Below are 17914 nucleotides of genomic sequence, written 5' to 3'. Positions count from 1 at the left end.
AAAAAATTCAAGGCCCTGGGAAGTTTTTGAAAATAAACATACATAGATGCAGGTTATTGAAAGTGCTTGAATCTATTTTGTGCAAAAAGTTTTCTGGAAAAAAAATCCATTATTTCCTGTGTAGTGTAGGATAAAAAAAATTCTAGCCTTTTAAGCACACGTGCTAAACTGTTCGCTTTAAATGCTTATATCTTCTGTATGTCAATGTTGATTCATACCAAAATGCTTTTTTGCATAGTTGTGTTTGACACATGAAAACGTCTCGGGTTATGTATGTAACTGTTGTTCCCTGAGAAGGGAACGAGACGCTGCGTCTCCCTTGCCATACTTCCTGCGTCCCTGTAACGCCGTCTTTGGCAATATTTCAGATAGCGATATACTTCCTGGCTCCCGCGTCACCCTGTCTTTGTCGTTAAGCCTCATCATTGGTTGAATTTGATATACACATTCAGACGCACTTACCCCTGAAGGCGTCCCCAAAGTGTCACCGCAGTGACGCAGCGCGAGTTCCCTTAAAGGGAACTGTAACAATGTATCTTAAAAGGTAACACAATGTAACCTTGCTCTCACTTGAAATGTGTCCCCACATTTAGTCCTTGAATTTGAGGGTATTGGATCTGGAAAGTCATTGAAAAGGTCCTTGAATTTGAAGTTAACTAAGGTGTGGGAACCCCTCATAATGCGATTACAATGGGATTTTTGCAATACGCATTGTGTTAAAGGTGGTGTACGCCGTTTTTAATCGCAATATGCGTCCATGTTAACACTTAAAAAGCATTTATACCGCACTTACTGAAGTGTGCATGTGTTTTAGTCACGCACCTTAAAGGCGGAGTCCACGATGTTTGAAAGCCAATGTTGATATTTGAAATCACCTAAACAAACACGCCCCTACTCCAATAGAATCTGGACCTTCTGTTGATAGACCCGCCCCACACATACGCAACCCAGGCAACGATGACGGTTAGTAGACACTAGTGTTGGGCGATGTGCCCTATTTTCAGATCGTCCTATCGTCAGCCTGTGAGATCGGCGATACACGATAGTATCGGGGGGCGGGGCAGTAGTTTACTCATTTTTTTATTTGTTAATTTTTTACTCATTATAACAAGTCACTTGATGGGTGGACAAAAAAAAACAAGAGCAACGCCGTCATGACCGCAACCTTCTTAAAACTGATGCCATTAATGTGAGCACGTCATTAAAACCCTAACCATAAATACTTAACTGTAAAAACATGCATCTGCGAGTGCGTTCGCGCACACACACACACACACACACACACACACACACACACACACACACACACACACACACACACGTTCGCGCACATACAAACAATTCAATGCATTTGTTTAGTGGTGATGCAGAACGCTACACGTGTCAAGCAGTGGTGCTCTCATGAGGTGCCTTTTTAAACGCATCGGTCCAGCGGAACGCGATCATATTTTGAACACAATCATATATTAAACACAAGGGACGTGTTGCTACAACTCCTTGAAATGCATATCATAAACAGGATTAATACCTAGTGATCTGACTTCGGACAGAGCGCAGCTTTCTGCACGTACGCAAGAGTGAGAGAGAGGCGCTAATATGCAGCGGGTCATATTTTAAACAAAAAGTAAAGTTTGCCTCAGCTCGCATGAAACGCATTAAACTGAACAAATACATAAGGATTACTACTTTAGTTTATGTTTAGACTTCGGACAGACGCGAGAGCGCGTGCACGTGAGACAGAGAGAAGCGCAGCTGCTCATGACGCGGCGCGCTGGATTTAGTGGTAGAAGGAGACCAAGACGCGCGCATTAAGTGCAGGTACGTGCAAGAAGGAATTCTCTCTTTACAAGCTCTCCACGTAAAGTGAAGCCCACAAACCCTCATGTGAGGAAAGCATTCATTGTGGATGTTAATATAAAACTATGATGATAATAATAATAACCATTCGCCAACTATCGTTATGACTATCGCCATGAAAGCCTGCCATTGGCGATATGTCTGAAGATCGTCGATACACGATACTATCGTCTATCGGCACAACCCTAGTAGACACGCTCCTTACTGCTGATTGGCTATAAGTGTGTTTTGGTAGTCGGCCCGTCTCCTTTTCCAAAGCGTTTTTCAAACATCGTGGACTCCGCCTTTAAGCGCAAATACATTTTAAACTTGACAGTCGTAAGTTTTCCCTGAACTCTGTTAACACAACTCGCTGTCAGCAGTCTGTCTTCATCCAGAATCAGATCAAATAACACAACAGCAGCAAATAAAACTCTTACAGGCACTGTCATAATATTTTTGTCTTCATCACGGCACCGAATAAGAAAATGTTTGTCATTTAACATAGTTAAATTAAAAAAGTGGACCGTGAATGTGAGTTGATCATTTGTGCTCTGCATTGGGCTATGTGTGCATAAACACAATCATTAGCGAATAATCAAAAAATAAAAAACTGCATGTAAACAGGAGTGAAGAGGTTATTATAGCTCCAGTCATGTTAACATCTTACTGCCATTAAGTCCTTACTCTGATTATTGGAAATAATTGCATTGTTGGTGTACATGTAAACATAGTCATTGAGAATGAAATGTATTCTGAGGAGAGATTGACAGACGCTGTGTGTGTTGACACTAGATACAGAAAGCATTTACATCATTTGAACATCTCATCTATATCTCGTTGCTGTTTCTACACATGTGACCTTGTGCATAGTTTTTTCTTGGCCTGCTGGTGAAAGGAGCTTGTAAACTGATGCCTGTATTCTCACAAGCTGCTCTTGAATTAGAAGCAAAGAGACTGCGGAGCCGTGTGTGCGGTTACAAAAAATGCCGTGCACACCTCCACGTGAAATGGGGTTATTCGGCACCCAAGCGCACGACCGGCCCCTCATTGATGTTTATATTTATATAAGTCACTTCGCCGCCATATTTGCAATGCCTCCAGACAAGACAGACTACTAGACCTGTCAATTTTGCGCAAAGCCACTTTTCCAGAAGATTTTGATTGATGATTGGCTCTCATTTACTGGGGGGTGGGACTAGAGCGGCCATTCTGACCACTGAAATCTCCCCCATTCATATCAATACCAGTGACACATCGTATATTGACTCTTTCCCCGCCATTGATGAGTTGCTTGTCAATTGAGAGAAAACGCTTCCCTGCCAATGACGAGAATTTCCGGCTTTTAGCAATAAAGCTATTATCCACCAGGTGGCGCAACCTTTACAACCCAGAAGTAACGCCTCACGTGAAAGAGAAAGAACTCTGTGTATGTTTTAAAGATCGTTCTGCATCTGATCTCTATCAAAAGTCCTTCACAAAAATGTAATTATTTTAATTATTTAAAAATCAGCTTTTGCTCAAAATTAGGTGTTTTTGAAGATAAAATGAGAACAAATGAAGGTATGATGAAATGTTTTGTTGTTGTTTGAAAGCAGAGGGTCTGTTCTTTCATTAGATATATTGTATTGTTGATATATTTCAAGAAGAACATTTTCTAGAAGGCATTAAACTTTTGTGAAAATCATGAAAAATGCTGGCGCTGGCTGGCAACTTTTTTTAAAAACGCTGGCAGGGAAAGAGTTAATATTGGCTCTTTCCCCGCCAATGACGAGTTTTCCGGCAATCCGTATTTCCGCTATTATCCACCAGATTGCGCTCTTACCCAACTTATAAAACCCGAAAGTATTCCCTTAGGGCAAACAGTTCAAACTCCATGTTTCGAGGATCACTCTGAATCTGATCTCTATCAAAAGTCCATCCACAACAACTCAATTATCTCAGTTTTTTGCTCAAAATGTGGTATTTTTGAAGAAACCTTCTCATAATTGAATGTAAATATGTTACGGGCAAAACTTTTACCCCTATTTTTACCTTTTATATATTTTTACGTATTTTTACAAAAAAGCATTAATTGTTTTCACCTTTCACACAGTGTTTTGATTGGAACACACTGAAATACATCACTTTTGGTTGGTGTGTCGCAGAAGTTTATTTTTTTAACTCTTTCACCGCCATTGACGAGTTATCTCGTCAATTAAGACAAAACGTTCCCCGCCAATGACGAGATTTTCCGTCTTTTCGCAATACCACTATTATCCACCAGGTGGCACTTTCGCAACTTATACAACCCGGAAGTAGCGCCTCACGTGAAAGAGAAAGAACTCCGTGTATGTTTTAAAGATCGCTCTGCATCTGATCTCTATCAAAAGTCCTTCACAAAAATTTTATTATCTCAGCTTTTTGCTCAAAATTGGGTGTTTTTGAAGAAACCTACCCATGTTTGAGAGGTGATTACAAGAGAATATATTGTTTGTTTTTATATTTAAAGAAGAACATTTTCTGGAGGGCATTAAACTTTTGTGAAGGTCATGAAAAACGCTGGCGCTGGCTGGCAACTTTTTTTAAAAACGCTGGCGGGGAAAGAGTTAATGCATCCAAAGCACAAATTAGATCTGATAATTACGCACCCACAGATGGTTGGCCCCCTGCGCAGCCTCTTTCCGACTCTCTTTACCTTTTTTCGGCCATCATTTGTCATGTACAGAGTAAAGGTACAAGAAACCACACTGATTTTAAATCAGACAAAGATGACCGGCAGGCTGGATATAGATGATTGGAGGGCCACACTTGGCCCGCGGGCTGCCAGTTGACTAGCCCTGCTGTAAAACATATAGTTTTAAAATCTTTTTATTTTATTGATATTGATATATGGTCTATTTATATACAAAAATGAAATACTTAATATAAACATATAGAAGTAGTCTTACTTTTACCAACATTACATTTTTCAATACCAAAGAAATAGGTCAATGCCAGTTAAAATTTACATTTAAATTATACATTTGAATTGTGATAGCACAGCAACTAACATATACTGTAGAAACCCCTATGACTGACATTCATTGATCAAACACAAAGAAAATACATTTTGGTTAATGTTCACACTGCTTGTATTTTTCTGTATGAATAATAGTTTTCTGTAATTCAATGAACCCAACATTCACCCCAACTAGAAGTAGCTGTCATATCTAACTATAACTATAGACCTGATATAGTTCAGAATAGAGTTTTTTTTGCAAAATATCTTGAGATATGTCTGATATACTATTATGTAAGCAAAATCAACAGTGCTTACAACTGTTTGTTTTTATGCATTTAATTTATTTATATTTTGTCTAGGGTTAGACGACTATCAGATTTTCCACAACGTCCCACATTTAGTTTTAGCCTAGATGTCTGTGTTTGGTCTGCTATTAGACGTCTTTTAACCACAGATTTGCTTTCTGAGACCATTCGTTACGTCTTTCAGTTTGGTGATTTTTGTTTTGCTGACTGTGTGCTTGTATAGACGGATTAAATTTTCCTATAGCTTTAAATAGAGTTTTTATTGTGTACCATAGTAGCAGTGCAATCCCTAATCAATAGTATTTTGATAAAGTTCTTTCTCATCCGCAGTAAAGTACACATTTTTAGTGTGTAGTATAGTGTGGGAATATGTGAATTTGGATGTGACCTCCGTGTTGCTGGAGTCTTGTTATGCACTCATAACATCATCAGCAGGATCAGAGGGGTTTCGGCTGCGTTCAGGTCAGAAGATGGCGTGCGGGGGCAGACGCGTTGGGTTTTTAGCTCATTAACAGTGGAAATACCTTTTGCCCGGCACTCGGTGACACCTTTGTTTATCTCCCACGAGCGGAGACCTTTTCAATCTGGATTCGGCTGGGAGGTGAAGCACGTGATGGAAAGACGCGGCTGCTGCCAGCTTACAGCATTGTGAAGCAGAAGGTCAGGAGAATAGAAAACTGCTTTAAATCAACCTCGCCTTGCACCTCCAAGTAAAGAAGAAAATATTATTGCGTTTGCCCGGCAGTATTTAAAGAAAGAAATCGTAATTGCAGCATACGCCGTACACGACAACAGCTGCTAAAAATACTATGGTCTTTGAGTCTTGCTTGGCAAAGCAGGGTAGTAATTGATGCAAGTAACTAGAAAACCGCCGGGAGATATATTCACTTGTCATCGTGCAAGCTCATTTCATACTTTGCTTTGTTGCTGGCAGTCTTTTAAGACCCGGTGCATGTACGCCTACACCGCTGCATCTGTTATCTACAGTTCTCTTAGACCTTTCTGGAGCAAACACACGCCCTAGCTCTCTCTCTCTCTCTCTCTCTCTCTCTCTCTCTCTCTCTCTCTCTCTCTCTCTCTCTCTCGCTCTCAGTGCCCCTTCACAGCCCTAAATCTCTTGTTTTGCCTGCTTCTTCCAATTTGGATGCAGATGCACACTGGGTTTGTCTGCAGGCAGCATTATTCTGCATTTAAGCCCTGCTTCTTTTATTGATGTCTTGATATTCACCAGCAAAACAGTCTCTGGCCTCCTGAAGCATCTCAAGGCAAAACATGCATGCATACGGTATCAGGCTCTTCTATCTGAACATCTCACTGCATCACAAAAAAGCTAATATTACACATTGTTGTGTCTGTTTTTTATTAGTATCATTAAGTTTAAATGACTGTGCTCAATACATGTTAAGCCTATTTATCGAACAGTAAAAATCTAGCGTTAGACAAAGGACCAACACACACGGTTTTAAAGTTTTGCTACTTACTGTAAAAAGATGGCAATAGTATGAATTATTTGTGCAACATCTTAAACGATCCTGTATTTTGACTATGTGAAATTAGTAAGCACAGTAACCTTTACATGGTACACGCAAGTATAAGAAAAAAGTAAATGATGTAACTCTCTGTAAAGCACAGTTTACATGAAGCAAACACTTAGCCATAGATGATATTATTCATGAAAATCGTTCTCCTCTTGTAGTTCTTAGCCTTTAAATCTCGTTTTGCATATTCAGACTTGCAACTATTGACATGATGTTTGAAAATCAAAGGTATACATGATATTACTGATATATTTAAATACACCAAGATGTGAATGACATTTAAGGGATATCCAAAAATTAAGATTGGTTAACAGCAGTGATGAACTGATGTAAAGTTGATGTGATCTTGACTTTTTAACTAATTCCCTGCCAGCCTTTTTTTTTTAAGTTGCCCGCCAGCATTGTTTTGTGATTTTTTTTCTTCTAAAAATATATAAACATACAAATATATCAAATGAAAGAAAATACCCCCTGCTTTCAAACAAACAATATGGGAAAAACGTTTCATCCTTCATCTATATTTTTTCTTTGCTTATATACTCTTAAATGTGAGTGTTTGTTTTTTTAAATAAATTTTTTTAGCAAGAAGCTGAAATAATTTAGCCTGGCTCCGCCCTCCTACGTGCTTCTGTTTAAAGGATTAGTCCATTTTCTTTAAAGAAAAATCCAGATAATTTACTCACCACCATGTCATCCAAAATGTTGATGTCTTTCTTTGTTCAGTCAAGAAGAAATTATGTTTTTTGAGGAAAACATTGCAGGATTTTTCTCATTTTAATGGACTTTAATAGAACCCAACATTTAATACTTAATTCAACACGTAACAGTTTTTTTCAACAGAGTTTCAAAGGACTATAAACGATCCCAAACGAGGCATAAGGGTCTTATCTAGCAAAACGATTGTCATTTTTGACAAAAAAAAATAAAAAATACGCACTTTTAAACGACAATTTTTTGTCTAGTTCCGGTCCAGCGCAACCTAACATAAATGCGTAGTGACGTAGGGAGGTCACGTGTTAGATATATAAAACACACATTTGCGGACCATTTTAAGCAATAAACTGACACAAAGACATTAATTAGTATCAGTTGACATACAACAATGTAGGAACGGTCCTCTTTCAACACACTTGTAAACACTGGGGCGGAGTTTCGTGTTCGTTCTCTGTGACCTCTTGACGTATTGCGTGGGGTCAGCTGGCGCATCATGACCAGATCTACATGACGAGAAGTTGTGCTTTAAAAGTGTACATTTGTTAATTCTATTGTCAAAAATGACAATCGTTTCGCTAGATAAGACACTTATGCCTCGTTTGGAATTGTTTAGTGTTGAGTTAAGTATTAAATGTTGGGCTCCACCAAAGTCCATCAAAACTAGAAAAATCCTGCAATGTTTTCCCCAAAAAACACAATTTCCTCTCGACCGAGCAAAGAAAGACATCAACATTTTGGATGACATGGTGGTGAGTAAATTGTCTGGATTTTTCTTTTAAGAAAATGGACTAATCCTTTAATTTTCATTTCACTATGTCTGGGACTGCTGTGTAGAGTTTTGTTTTCTCCAGCAAAAATTTGCAGGTCCAATCAGCGAACAGATGGGGGTGGCTAAGAACAATGACGTTGAGGTCGTGCGTCAGTTTGAGTTGTAGTTCAGTAATGGCAGCGGAGAAAGACGTGAGAAAAGCTATTCGGTCCGTTGTTGCAAAACTGCCGAATATACAGAAGTTAAAGTCGGAGAAAGAACAATGTTTGCAAAGTTTTGTTGGTCTGATTATTCGGACTTGTTGTTTTTGTCTGGTTTCGGCGCATGATATACATCACGACCACACATCAGCGATTGCCTATGGCAGATCCTGAGTGACTCTGGGCAGATCCAATAGTTTTAAACTTCAACAGAGGACCCTCCTTAACGGAAGTAACGCTTTGCAGTGGAGCGTGGCCAGACTCTGTACAAATGAAATGAATGTACGAGAGTCTGGTTGGACCAAGCTAGAAATAATTGCATTTTTGTGAAGGAATTTTGTTAGAGATCAGATTCAGCACGATTATCAAAACATACACAGAGTTTAAAATTAGTAAATAACGTTTTGGCATAATTTTTTTATAAATTGGGTAAGTGGATAATCTAATAGATAATCGCAGTATTGCAGAAAAATTGATCAGGAACATGTTTTCTTATGCAAATGTTTTCTCTTAATTGATGAGATAACTTGTTAGTGGCAGGGAAGGAGTTAAGTGAACAAACAAAAACAAGCAGAAGTACTACTAAATATGTGTTTATTTCTGTTCATTCTTTTAGTTTTTTTCAAGTGATGTCTAATAAACAGTTTTGCACAGATTTTTTGCCTTTCACCTCTAACATCTCTGTCCTCTCCTCTTCTTGTCCTGTGACACAGGGGAAGGTGGCCGAACGTGGCGATCACCAAACTCTCCTCAGCACACCGGGCAGCCTGTACGCCGACCTGTGGAACACACAGAACAGCAAAATCCTGAATAACAACAGCAAGACTGAGCAAATACCTGAGCGAAGATCACAGAAAGAGGAAGAGAGGAAGAAACTGCAGGAGGAGATCATGAACAACGTGAAGGGTTGCGGGAACTGCTCGTGCTGACGGCCTTTCATATCCTCAAACCCCTGCTGCTTCACAGTGACTCGCGTTCATTGCCGGGTGACAGAAATTTGCCCCGTGTTCATTAGTTGTGACAGCGGCGGGTCAAGAATATGATTTAATCTTTAATAATCTGTAACGGATGATCTCACGGTGCGTATTGGGCCTATGACATTTTATCACAGCATCATGGGCCCATACATTTATTTTTTGTTATCAGGGTGATTCAAACCTTTTTTTAAATTATTCGTCTGCATAATCAGGAACTCTCATTAGCTGTTTTTATTATAGGTATGTACATATTACTAATAAACTATTTTGGACTGGGAAGTGCACAGGAGCATAATTCTTATATTGTTACATAGATATTTTGTCTGTTAAAATGTATTCAATATGTCTGGAGCGTTTTGGAAAATATTCTGGATGCCACATATTTTAAGATTTGAGTTTGATACAGCAAATCAAATCAGAGACATCGTTGAGCCTATAGAAATGAACTTCATTGGCTGTCTGTGACCTTAATAAACTTGAGACCATTTTTGTCTGACTGATGTATAAAGTATAAAGCTTTGTTTGGATCGTGCAGCACTTTTAGCCATTCCATATTAAAATAGTTAAATCTGGACACTAAATGTGCAGTGGAAAGATGTTATCAAGTGTTGTGAGAGAAGTTGTGAGAGAAAAGTGTGTAAAGCTGAAATAAAAAATTACTTTGTCTTAAAAGTACTTAATTGTGGCTGAATTAAAGTGTTTTATAACTAAATAATAGGATGTGGTGTAGGAACCCATTGGCTGCATTACAGCAAAAACCCAGACACATAACAACACATAACCCATGTCATGGTTAGTTATATCACATGATGATTTTATGTCATATGATAACATTTTAAAGGGGCCATGGCATGAAAATCTGACTTTCCATCAAGTGCTATGATTGGGTCCCCAGTGCTTCTATCAACCTAGTAAATGTGAGAAAGATCAACCCAGTAACTTAGTTTTGGTAAACCATTCTCTACAAGCACATGAAAAAATAGGTCTTGAAATTTGGCGCTCCTTATGATGTCAGAAGGAGCTCTTATTATAATAATACCACCCCTTAATCTGCACTATCCCACCACAGCACTGCCATTTAGTGCAGTGAAAAGACAATTGAGTTTTAGGGCTCTATCTTACACCCGGCGCGATGCGTTGACGCAAGTGTCTTTTGCTAGTTTCTACCCTGCGCAATTATCATTTTCATGTTTAGCGTCACGTTGTTTAAATAGCAAATGGATTTGCGCCCCCTTTTGCGCCCATGGGCGTTCTGGTCTTGAGGCAACTAAAATAGACTACGCCATTCACCAACAAAAACCTAGTCTCTACGGCGCAATATGTTTTTTGTTATTTAATGACCGCGTTAGAAATATGTGCCTATAAACGGGGCGACACCGCGGGTTTGCTTACCACACACATGAATGCGCAGCAGCACAAAAACTTTTTAAATATGAAAGATTGAGGGCTCTATCTTACATCCGGCGCAATGCGCGACGCAAGTGTCATTTGCTGTTTTCCACCCTGTGCAACAATAATTTTCATGTTTAGCGCCGCGTTGTTTAAATAGCAAATGCATTTGCGCCCCCTTTTGCGCCCATGGGCGTTCTGGTCTGAAAACAAGGTGTGTTCAGGCGCATTGTTGGCGCGTTGCTATTTTGAGGCAACTAAAATAGACTACACCATTGACCAACAAAAACCTGCTCTAAAGTCAATGGCACTGTATGTTTTTTGTTATTTAAAGAGCGCATTAGTAATATGCGCCTTCACGGCAACGCGGGTTTGCTTATCACACACATGAATGCGCAGCAGCACAAAAACCCTTTAAATATGAAAGATTAAAGGATTGAATGTAAAAGATTATCATTGAGTCTCTTGGACATAAATGAGGACTAATTATAAAACGTTAGAAGGCGCAAAGAACTGCTTCACCTGCAGCCTTGTAAGTAAATAAATGCTTTGCTTTAAACAAATAAATGTTTTTTTTTAAATGCTACCTCACGCATTTATTGTATATGATGACTTTGTACCTGCGGATATGGTCAGATGAGAAACATTTTTAAGTAATGCTTAAAAAAAACTGAAGTGCTGACCCTTGCGGAGAGCTGTTTGTAAATTCTTTATCTCCTGTTTGTTACAAATAAAGTATTTTTAGAGTAAAAACCTTTTCTTACATACTTGTAAATAATTTTTTGATGATATTGGATAACCATAGATTTAAAGCAACTATAAGCCTGCTTTTTACTTCCATGACTAAAAGAAAACGGGTTTTAAAGGTTTTAATCCAAAAAAACAACAATTTCAATACAAGTGAAAAACAACACAATTATTTAACATTAATCTTAAACTGGGGATCTTCTTTCTCCACTTAGCTTTTCAGTTTACAAAGTTCGTCATCTAAATAGGGATTAGACGTAGCGCCAGAGCAACAGGCTTTTAAAGGGGATGAGAGCTAAGACTGTCATTGGTTTATTGCACGTTACGCCCAAAATACTCCCATTACTCATTAAAAAAATAGGACCAACCCTTTTCCACCATGCGCTCGGTGCACAAACCATTTTTCCCGTCGTTAAATTAGCAAAAGTGCATTCAGACACGCCCATTTAGACGTTGCGCTGTGCGCTTTAGACAATGCGCTTAGATTGCTAAAATAGGGCCCTTAATTGCAACAAACCACCATCATTGTGATCAGTGTTTGCATTATCAGCAAATTTGCATTTTAAAGGACACACCCAAAACAGCACATTTCTGCATACACCTACAAAGTGGCAATTTAAACATGCTATAATAAATTATTTACATGGTGTTTTGAGCTAAAACTTCACATATGTGCTCTGGGGACACCAAAGATTTATTTGACATCTTAAAGGGGGGGTTTAATGGTATTTCAAGCATTCTGACTTATTAACACAGTTATAGAGTTGTTTCCTCATGCTAAACGTAGGCAAAGTGTCAAAAATGCAGTTGGGCGTGTTTCAGAGTATTTCTGTGCCGAATGCACTTCGCCAGGGTTCGTACAAGTTTCGGCTAATTTTTTTCGATTATGGTTCTAACTGACGTTTCAGGGGTTTTCGATACGTATCACTTCTTTATATGGGCTTCCACCGGAAAACTTCCCCCGGAAAACCCCGCCCAGCCTTCAGTCAGCGGGAGACGCTAGAGCTTGCTAACAGCTTATCACGCCACTCAGCTTTGTTTAATTTCAAAAGTCAACAATGGCACAACAAGAAGTGTGTTTTTGGATGTAAGGAGAAGACATCCAGCCTCATGGAAACAATGGATATAGTTTATTATCCGGATTAGCAGCGGAGTTTTGCGTGTGTGTTTGATGCGGTGGATTTTCAGAACCGGGTCATGACGAGTTACACGTGGTAAGTAAGACTTCTGTCTTATGTTGGAAATAGGCGCGTGTATATTATATAAATGACACGAACATGTAGTGAATCATACGTTATAAGTGTTGTATAGTGTTGCATGACTCGTACTCGCTCCTCCCGTGTTATAACTCCTCCTTCTTCATTTTTTCGTACGTTATCGGAAAGATTCGGTAAAGCTAATCTTTCTTTTATAAATCTGATTAAACTAAAGACTCTTCAGAGATATAAAGGATGTCATACTACTCTATAGGTACTCCAGATTGATATCAGAAATGCAGAAACAGCGTGTGTTACGTGAGCTTTAAAAAAGTCTTGTGCCATGGCTCCTCCTTACAGGAAATCTTTAAAGGGGACAGATAATGAAAAACCATTTTTACCTTGTCTTTGTTGAATAATGGTAGTCTACCCACATTCACAAACATACAAAAAGTGCTAAACATGCTAAACATCTCAGTCTCATAGAAATTCCTCTTTTAGAAATGTCAGCCAGAAAACAGCCCAATCTGAAAAACTGATGCTTATGACATCACAGGCATCTAACTGCCCTTCCACTTTAAAATAATTGGCTAAATTTTTTGAGTGGCAGCAAAGTCAGCCAATCAGTAATGAGATTGCAAGTTAAGCCAGTAGGGGGAGCCAAATAGGTGCAAAACCACTTGTTTAAAATCCCCCTCCCTAATAGAGCTATCTGAGAGAGGTTAAGAAGCAAAACAAATTGTCACATCACAGAACAAGGATAAATACTCTGTTCAATCATTCTATGTCACCTTTAACGAACAAAGATACAAAAATGGGGTTTGTTCATTATTTATCAATGAGCCAAATTCAATAAAAACTTACTGTAGTTCAAGTCAAGTAAATGTGTTTATAAGTTGAGTGTGTTTTTGTCAGATGTACATTAGATGAAATGATTACCGTATGATTGATAGTTGTAATATGACTGTGATTATATCAGCTCTTGTGTTTTCTGTAGGTGTGATGATGATAATACCGCAGCAGCTGTTCTGTGTTAAATCAACGTGACATCCTGAAATCCATATGTTTATAAAGCCGAGATGCATGAACTTTAATAGAGGAAAGCCAGTAGACTGGCAATGAGAAAATGACAAGCATATCTCCAAGTATTAATAGCATCAATGCGAATATAGACATGGGCTTTTGGAAATGACATTAATTAGATAATGATGTATATTTAAAACATGATGAATACATGATTTAAGTTAGTGTGATTTAAACCTCCTTCTTCTGGTTCTTTTTAAAAAGAAAAAAAATATGATCTGAAGTCTCCTTATATGGTCGAGCCGTTCGATTTGTACGTTCACTTGTTTTTCCACAAATGCCATCAGCAGGTTTTTCATTGTGCCGTCTCTGTGCACATTAAAGCCTTTTGAAAGCCCCCTCTTTGCATTCGTGCGAGCAGCACAAATAACACATCCTGCTTTACGTCTGCTCAAGCTGTTCGCATTAATGTCCCCACCACCCCAGCATACATCTGACAGATCTGAGTGATGCTGAAATATATAGCGCACAACAAATCATGTGCACACGCAAATGCAGATCCTGTCCTGGGTAAATTTTGGCATTAGTTGATGAGATGGTCCGACATCCCGGCACTGGTTGAATGCATTCTGTGGGACCCACTTAGACGTCTTGGCCTGGGCGAGCTTTTATGTTGTTTGAAAGGCAATAAGAGGCTCTCAGCATCTACAAGTGCCTTAACTAGAGCGACCTTGCTCAAATCCTGTGCGCACTCGGCTGGGGCTTTGGGGACGTGACCAAGGCTAAACCTAATGTGCCTCAGCATCGTGGCAATTTTCTGCTCTTCTAAGAATTAATCTTCTGGCTTTAGTTGCCTTTTGTTCAGTGCATAGTATAATCAGGTGATATTCATGTTTCATGACTGAACTAATGGATATAGATTGATCGTTCAAAACTGACCCCTACCTTGAATTGATTCTTATCATATATCATATTAACTGACTTGATTTTAGACTGGACTGATCCTGTGTGACCGATGTCCGTGATGGAAGGAAGACAATCTTCTTTCTACAGCGTGTTTACCAGCGCCTCATGCCCACAACTGAAGTCATTTAACTCTAGAAATATTTCTCAGTCGTGTTGCTTTGTGGTGGAGAGCCAAATGAACCTTACCATCCACAGATGTCCGTGTCTACGCTGATACGCGTCTGCTGCTTCCAGAGATCAGAGCTTAATGAGGACTATATTTCACTGTTTACCAGGATAATGCCTTCACGTAGGCTGGGAATAACACAATGGAAAGGAGACAGCAGGAGGGTAACACTTACACAAACCAGCAGTCACCTCGTATACCAACCACATACTGCATTTCGATCTTTTATTCTGTTATTACAATTGAAGAATTTATATTCTTAAATGTGGTTTTAGGGATTTTTTTTATAACTATGCATCAACAATTAAGAAGATTCAACAATGCAACACTGAAAGCATTGTGTCTGCGCATGTGTGTGTTTAATATGCCTTGCACCACTCTGTGTGGGAGTGCAAATTGCAAATATGTTTTGGTAATCCATATGTACAACATCATTGCTTCTGGTCAGTATGGACTGAACATTCAGATATGAATATTGCTGCATTTACATGAGTTGCTTTATTTTAACCAACTTCAAAGGATGTAAAATAAATCTTTGGTGTCCCCAGGGTACACATGTGAAGTTTAACTCAAAATATCATATAGATAATTTATTATATCATGATAAAATTGTCACTTTGTAGGTGTGAGCAAAAATGTGCCAGTTTTTGGGTGTATCCTTTAAAATGAAAATGAGCTGATCTCTGTACTAAGGCAGTGCTGTGGTTGGATAGTGCAGATTAAGGGGTGGTATTATCCCCTTCTGACATCACAAGGGGAGCCACATTTCAACGACCTATTTTTCCACATGCTTGCAGAGAATGGTTCACCAAAACTAAGTTACTGGGTTGATCTTTTTCACATTTTCTAGCTTGATAGAAGGACTGAGGGCCCAATTATAGTACTTAAACATGAAAAAGTCAGATTTTTATGATATGTCCCCTTTAAAACAGTATATCGATCAGGTGAGACATACTACAACAGCACGTGATATTTTTGTGTTAAACTCTTTTTGGTAGTGTGGGACATTGTAACTCTCCTGTCTGTAGTTGTCAATAATTTTTTTACATTTCTAACCTACTTTAACTATTGTTGTAAAGACCACCCAAACCGAGACCAAGACTTTGAAGGGTTAAGGCCAAGACAGGGCGAGATCAAGTCAAGCCCAATGCCAGAACAACTTAAATTCATCTGAAAGTTTCCCATAGCCCTATACCTAGAAAGTCAAAATAATCATTACAAATAAATGCCATGCCAAACCATTCTGTACAAGCATGTGAAAAATAGATTATTCATATTTCACCTGTTTTAAATTGTGACATAGGTACACTGTAAAAAATGCCATAGAAATTACAGTGTTACGTACAGCTGGTTCCTGGTAACTTACCGTAAATTTAAATATGTTATTTACTGGCAACATGTTGTTCAAAGTTAAATGAACATTAAACATTTACAAGTCTTTGTCTTTACAGAGAAAACTAAAATAACATCCTTATGCGAAGCATTCTGGGAAACAAAATCTGAAGCAAAAAACTGAAAAAGGTTGATGAGGATTTCTGGTTCCCACTTTGAGTAATAATAATAATACCATACATTTATATAGCGCTTTTCTCAGTACTCAAAGCGCTTTACATATGAACGGGGGAATCTCCTCAACCACCACCAATGTGCAGCATCCACCTGGATGATGCGACGGCAGCCATATTGCACCAGACCGCTCACCACACACCAGCTTATTAGTGGAGAGGAGACCGAGTGATATAGCCAATTAGTATGAGGGATGATTAGTAGGCCAATGGGCAAGTTTGGCCAGGATGCCGGGGCACACCCCTACTCTTTTCGAAGGACATCCTGGGATTTTTAATGACCACAGAGAGTCAGGACCTCGGTTTAACGTCTCATCCGAAGGACGGTGCTTTTTTGACAGTATAGTGTCCCCATCACTATACTGGGGTGTTAGGACCCACACAGACCACAGGGTGAGCACCCCCTGCTGGTCTCACTAACACCACTACCAGCAGCAACCTGGTTTTTCCCAGGTGGTCTCCCATCCAAGTACTGACCAGGCTCAGCCCTGCTTAGCTTCAGTGGGCAAGCTGTATTGGGCTACAGGGTGATATGGCTGCTGGCAATAACTAAACCCCTGTTCAGAGCCTGACTCCACCCACTGGCAATATTTGAAAAATGCAAGAAAAGTGGGCAGATCCCAACAGAGATAGAGGGGACGAACTAAGCTCGTACCAAGTGTGTGGTGAGATCGTAACAAGGGCGTGGTGAGCTTGAACCTGCTTATGTCACGAGTCATTTTTTGGACCCAACATCCAATAGGAAAATTCAACTGCAGTAGCCACCGTTCAACCTGAAGAGGGCAGCACTCAGACGTTTTTACACCATATATTGTAGTATTGAAACACTTTATATCCAAATGTCAACAAACTTACTTAAATCAATGAACAGCACTAATAAACCGTCATTCTTACAGATCAGTAACTAAAAAAAAGTTGGATTAGGGTTTAGTTACTCTTTAAGTAGTTAAATATGGAAAAATGTGTCAAAGTTTGAAAGAAAACACCAATGGCTTTTGATAAATACCGTATGTTGAAACACCATACGCCTGCTCTTCAAATAGTCATTCATTAAAGTGTTTACAAACTAGGGCAAAACAAAACAAATGTATACATAATTGTATACTGTATATAAAATACTACTATATAAAGGTTATATTTCATATAGCATTTAAAACACAAATTGCCCGGAAATGTTTTTGTAGGTTTAAGGGAAGTTTAAGGGGGAAAGAAAGTTTAAATGTAGGGGACGCGGCTAAAATAATTTATTTCTCTATAAATTAATTCAATTCTATAGCGCTTTTTTGTTGTTTTGTATTGTTACAAGGCAGCTTCAGAGTAAAGACATATAAAATACTCTTTTCAACATAGTTTGTATAAATAAACATTTATATGTTTATATTTTTAAATAATTTAAATGCAGTACTAGTGATCGAATTTTAAATTTCGATTTTAATAAAATGGGAAAAAAAATAAAACTTTTTAACCTTTCACCTGTAGCTCCTCCCCTTTACGAGGACGTCACCGGTCTCTCTCTCTTTCTCTCTCTCTCTCTCACACA

The 17914-nt window shown here is 38.8% G+C and overlaps 1 protein-coding gene across 1 annotated transcript in view; it reads left to right on the top strand.

Annotated features, from left to right (window-relative positions):
* Positions 1–9818, top strand: part of abcb7 (ATP-binding cassette, sub-family B (MDR/TAP), member 7) — a 43227-nt gene extending 33409 nt beyond the window's left edge. The window contains exon 16 of the mRNA XM_055178227.2: positions 9059–9818. Within this exon, the coding sequence (XP_055034202.2) occupies positions 9059–9274 (216 nt within the window). The 3' untranslated portion in view covers positions 9275–9818. The remainder of the gene's footprint in view (positions 1–9058) is intronic.
* The last annotated feature ends 8096 nt before the right edge of the window (positions 9819–17914 follow it).

Source organism: Misgurnus anguillicaudatus, chromosome 16, assembly GCF_027580225.2.
Source record: "Misgurnus anguillicaudatus chromosome 16, ASM2758022v2, whole genome shotgun sequence".
NCBI lineage: Eukaryota > Metazoa > Chordata > Actinopteri > Cypriniformes > Cobitidae > Misgurnus > Misgurnus anguillicaudatus.
This window is presented reverse-complemented; position numbering and strand designations above follow the sequence as displayed.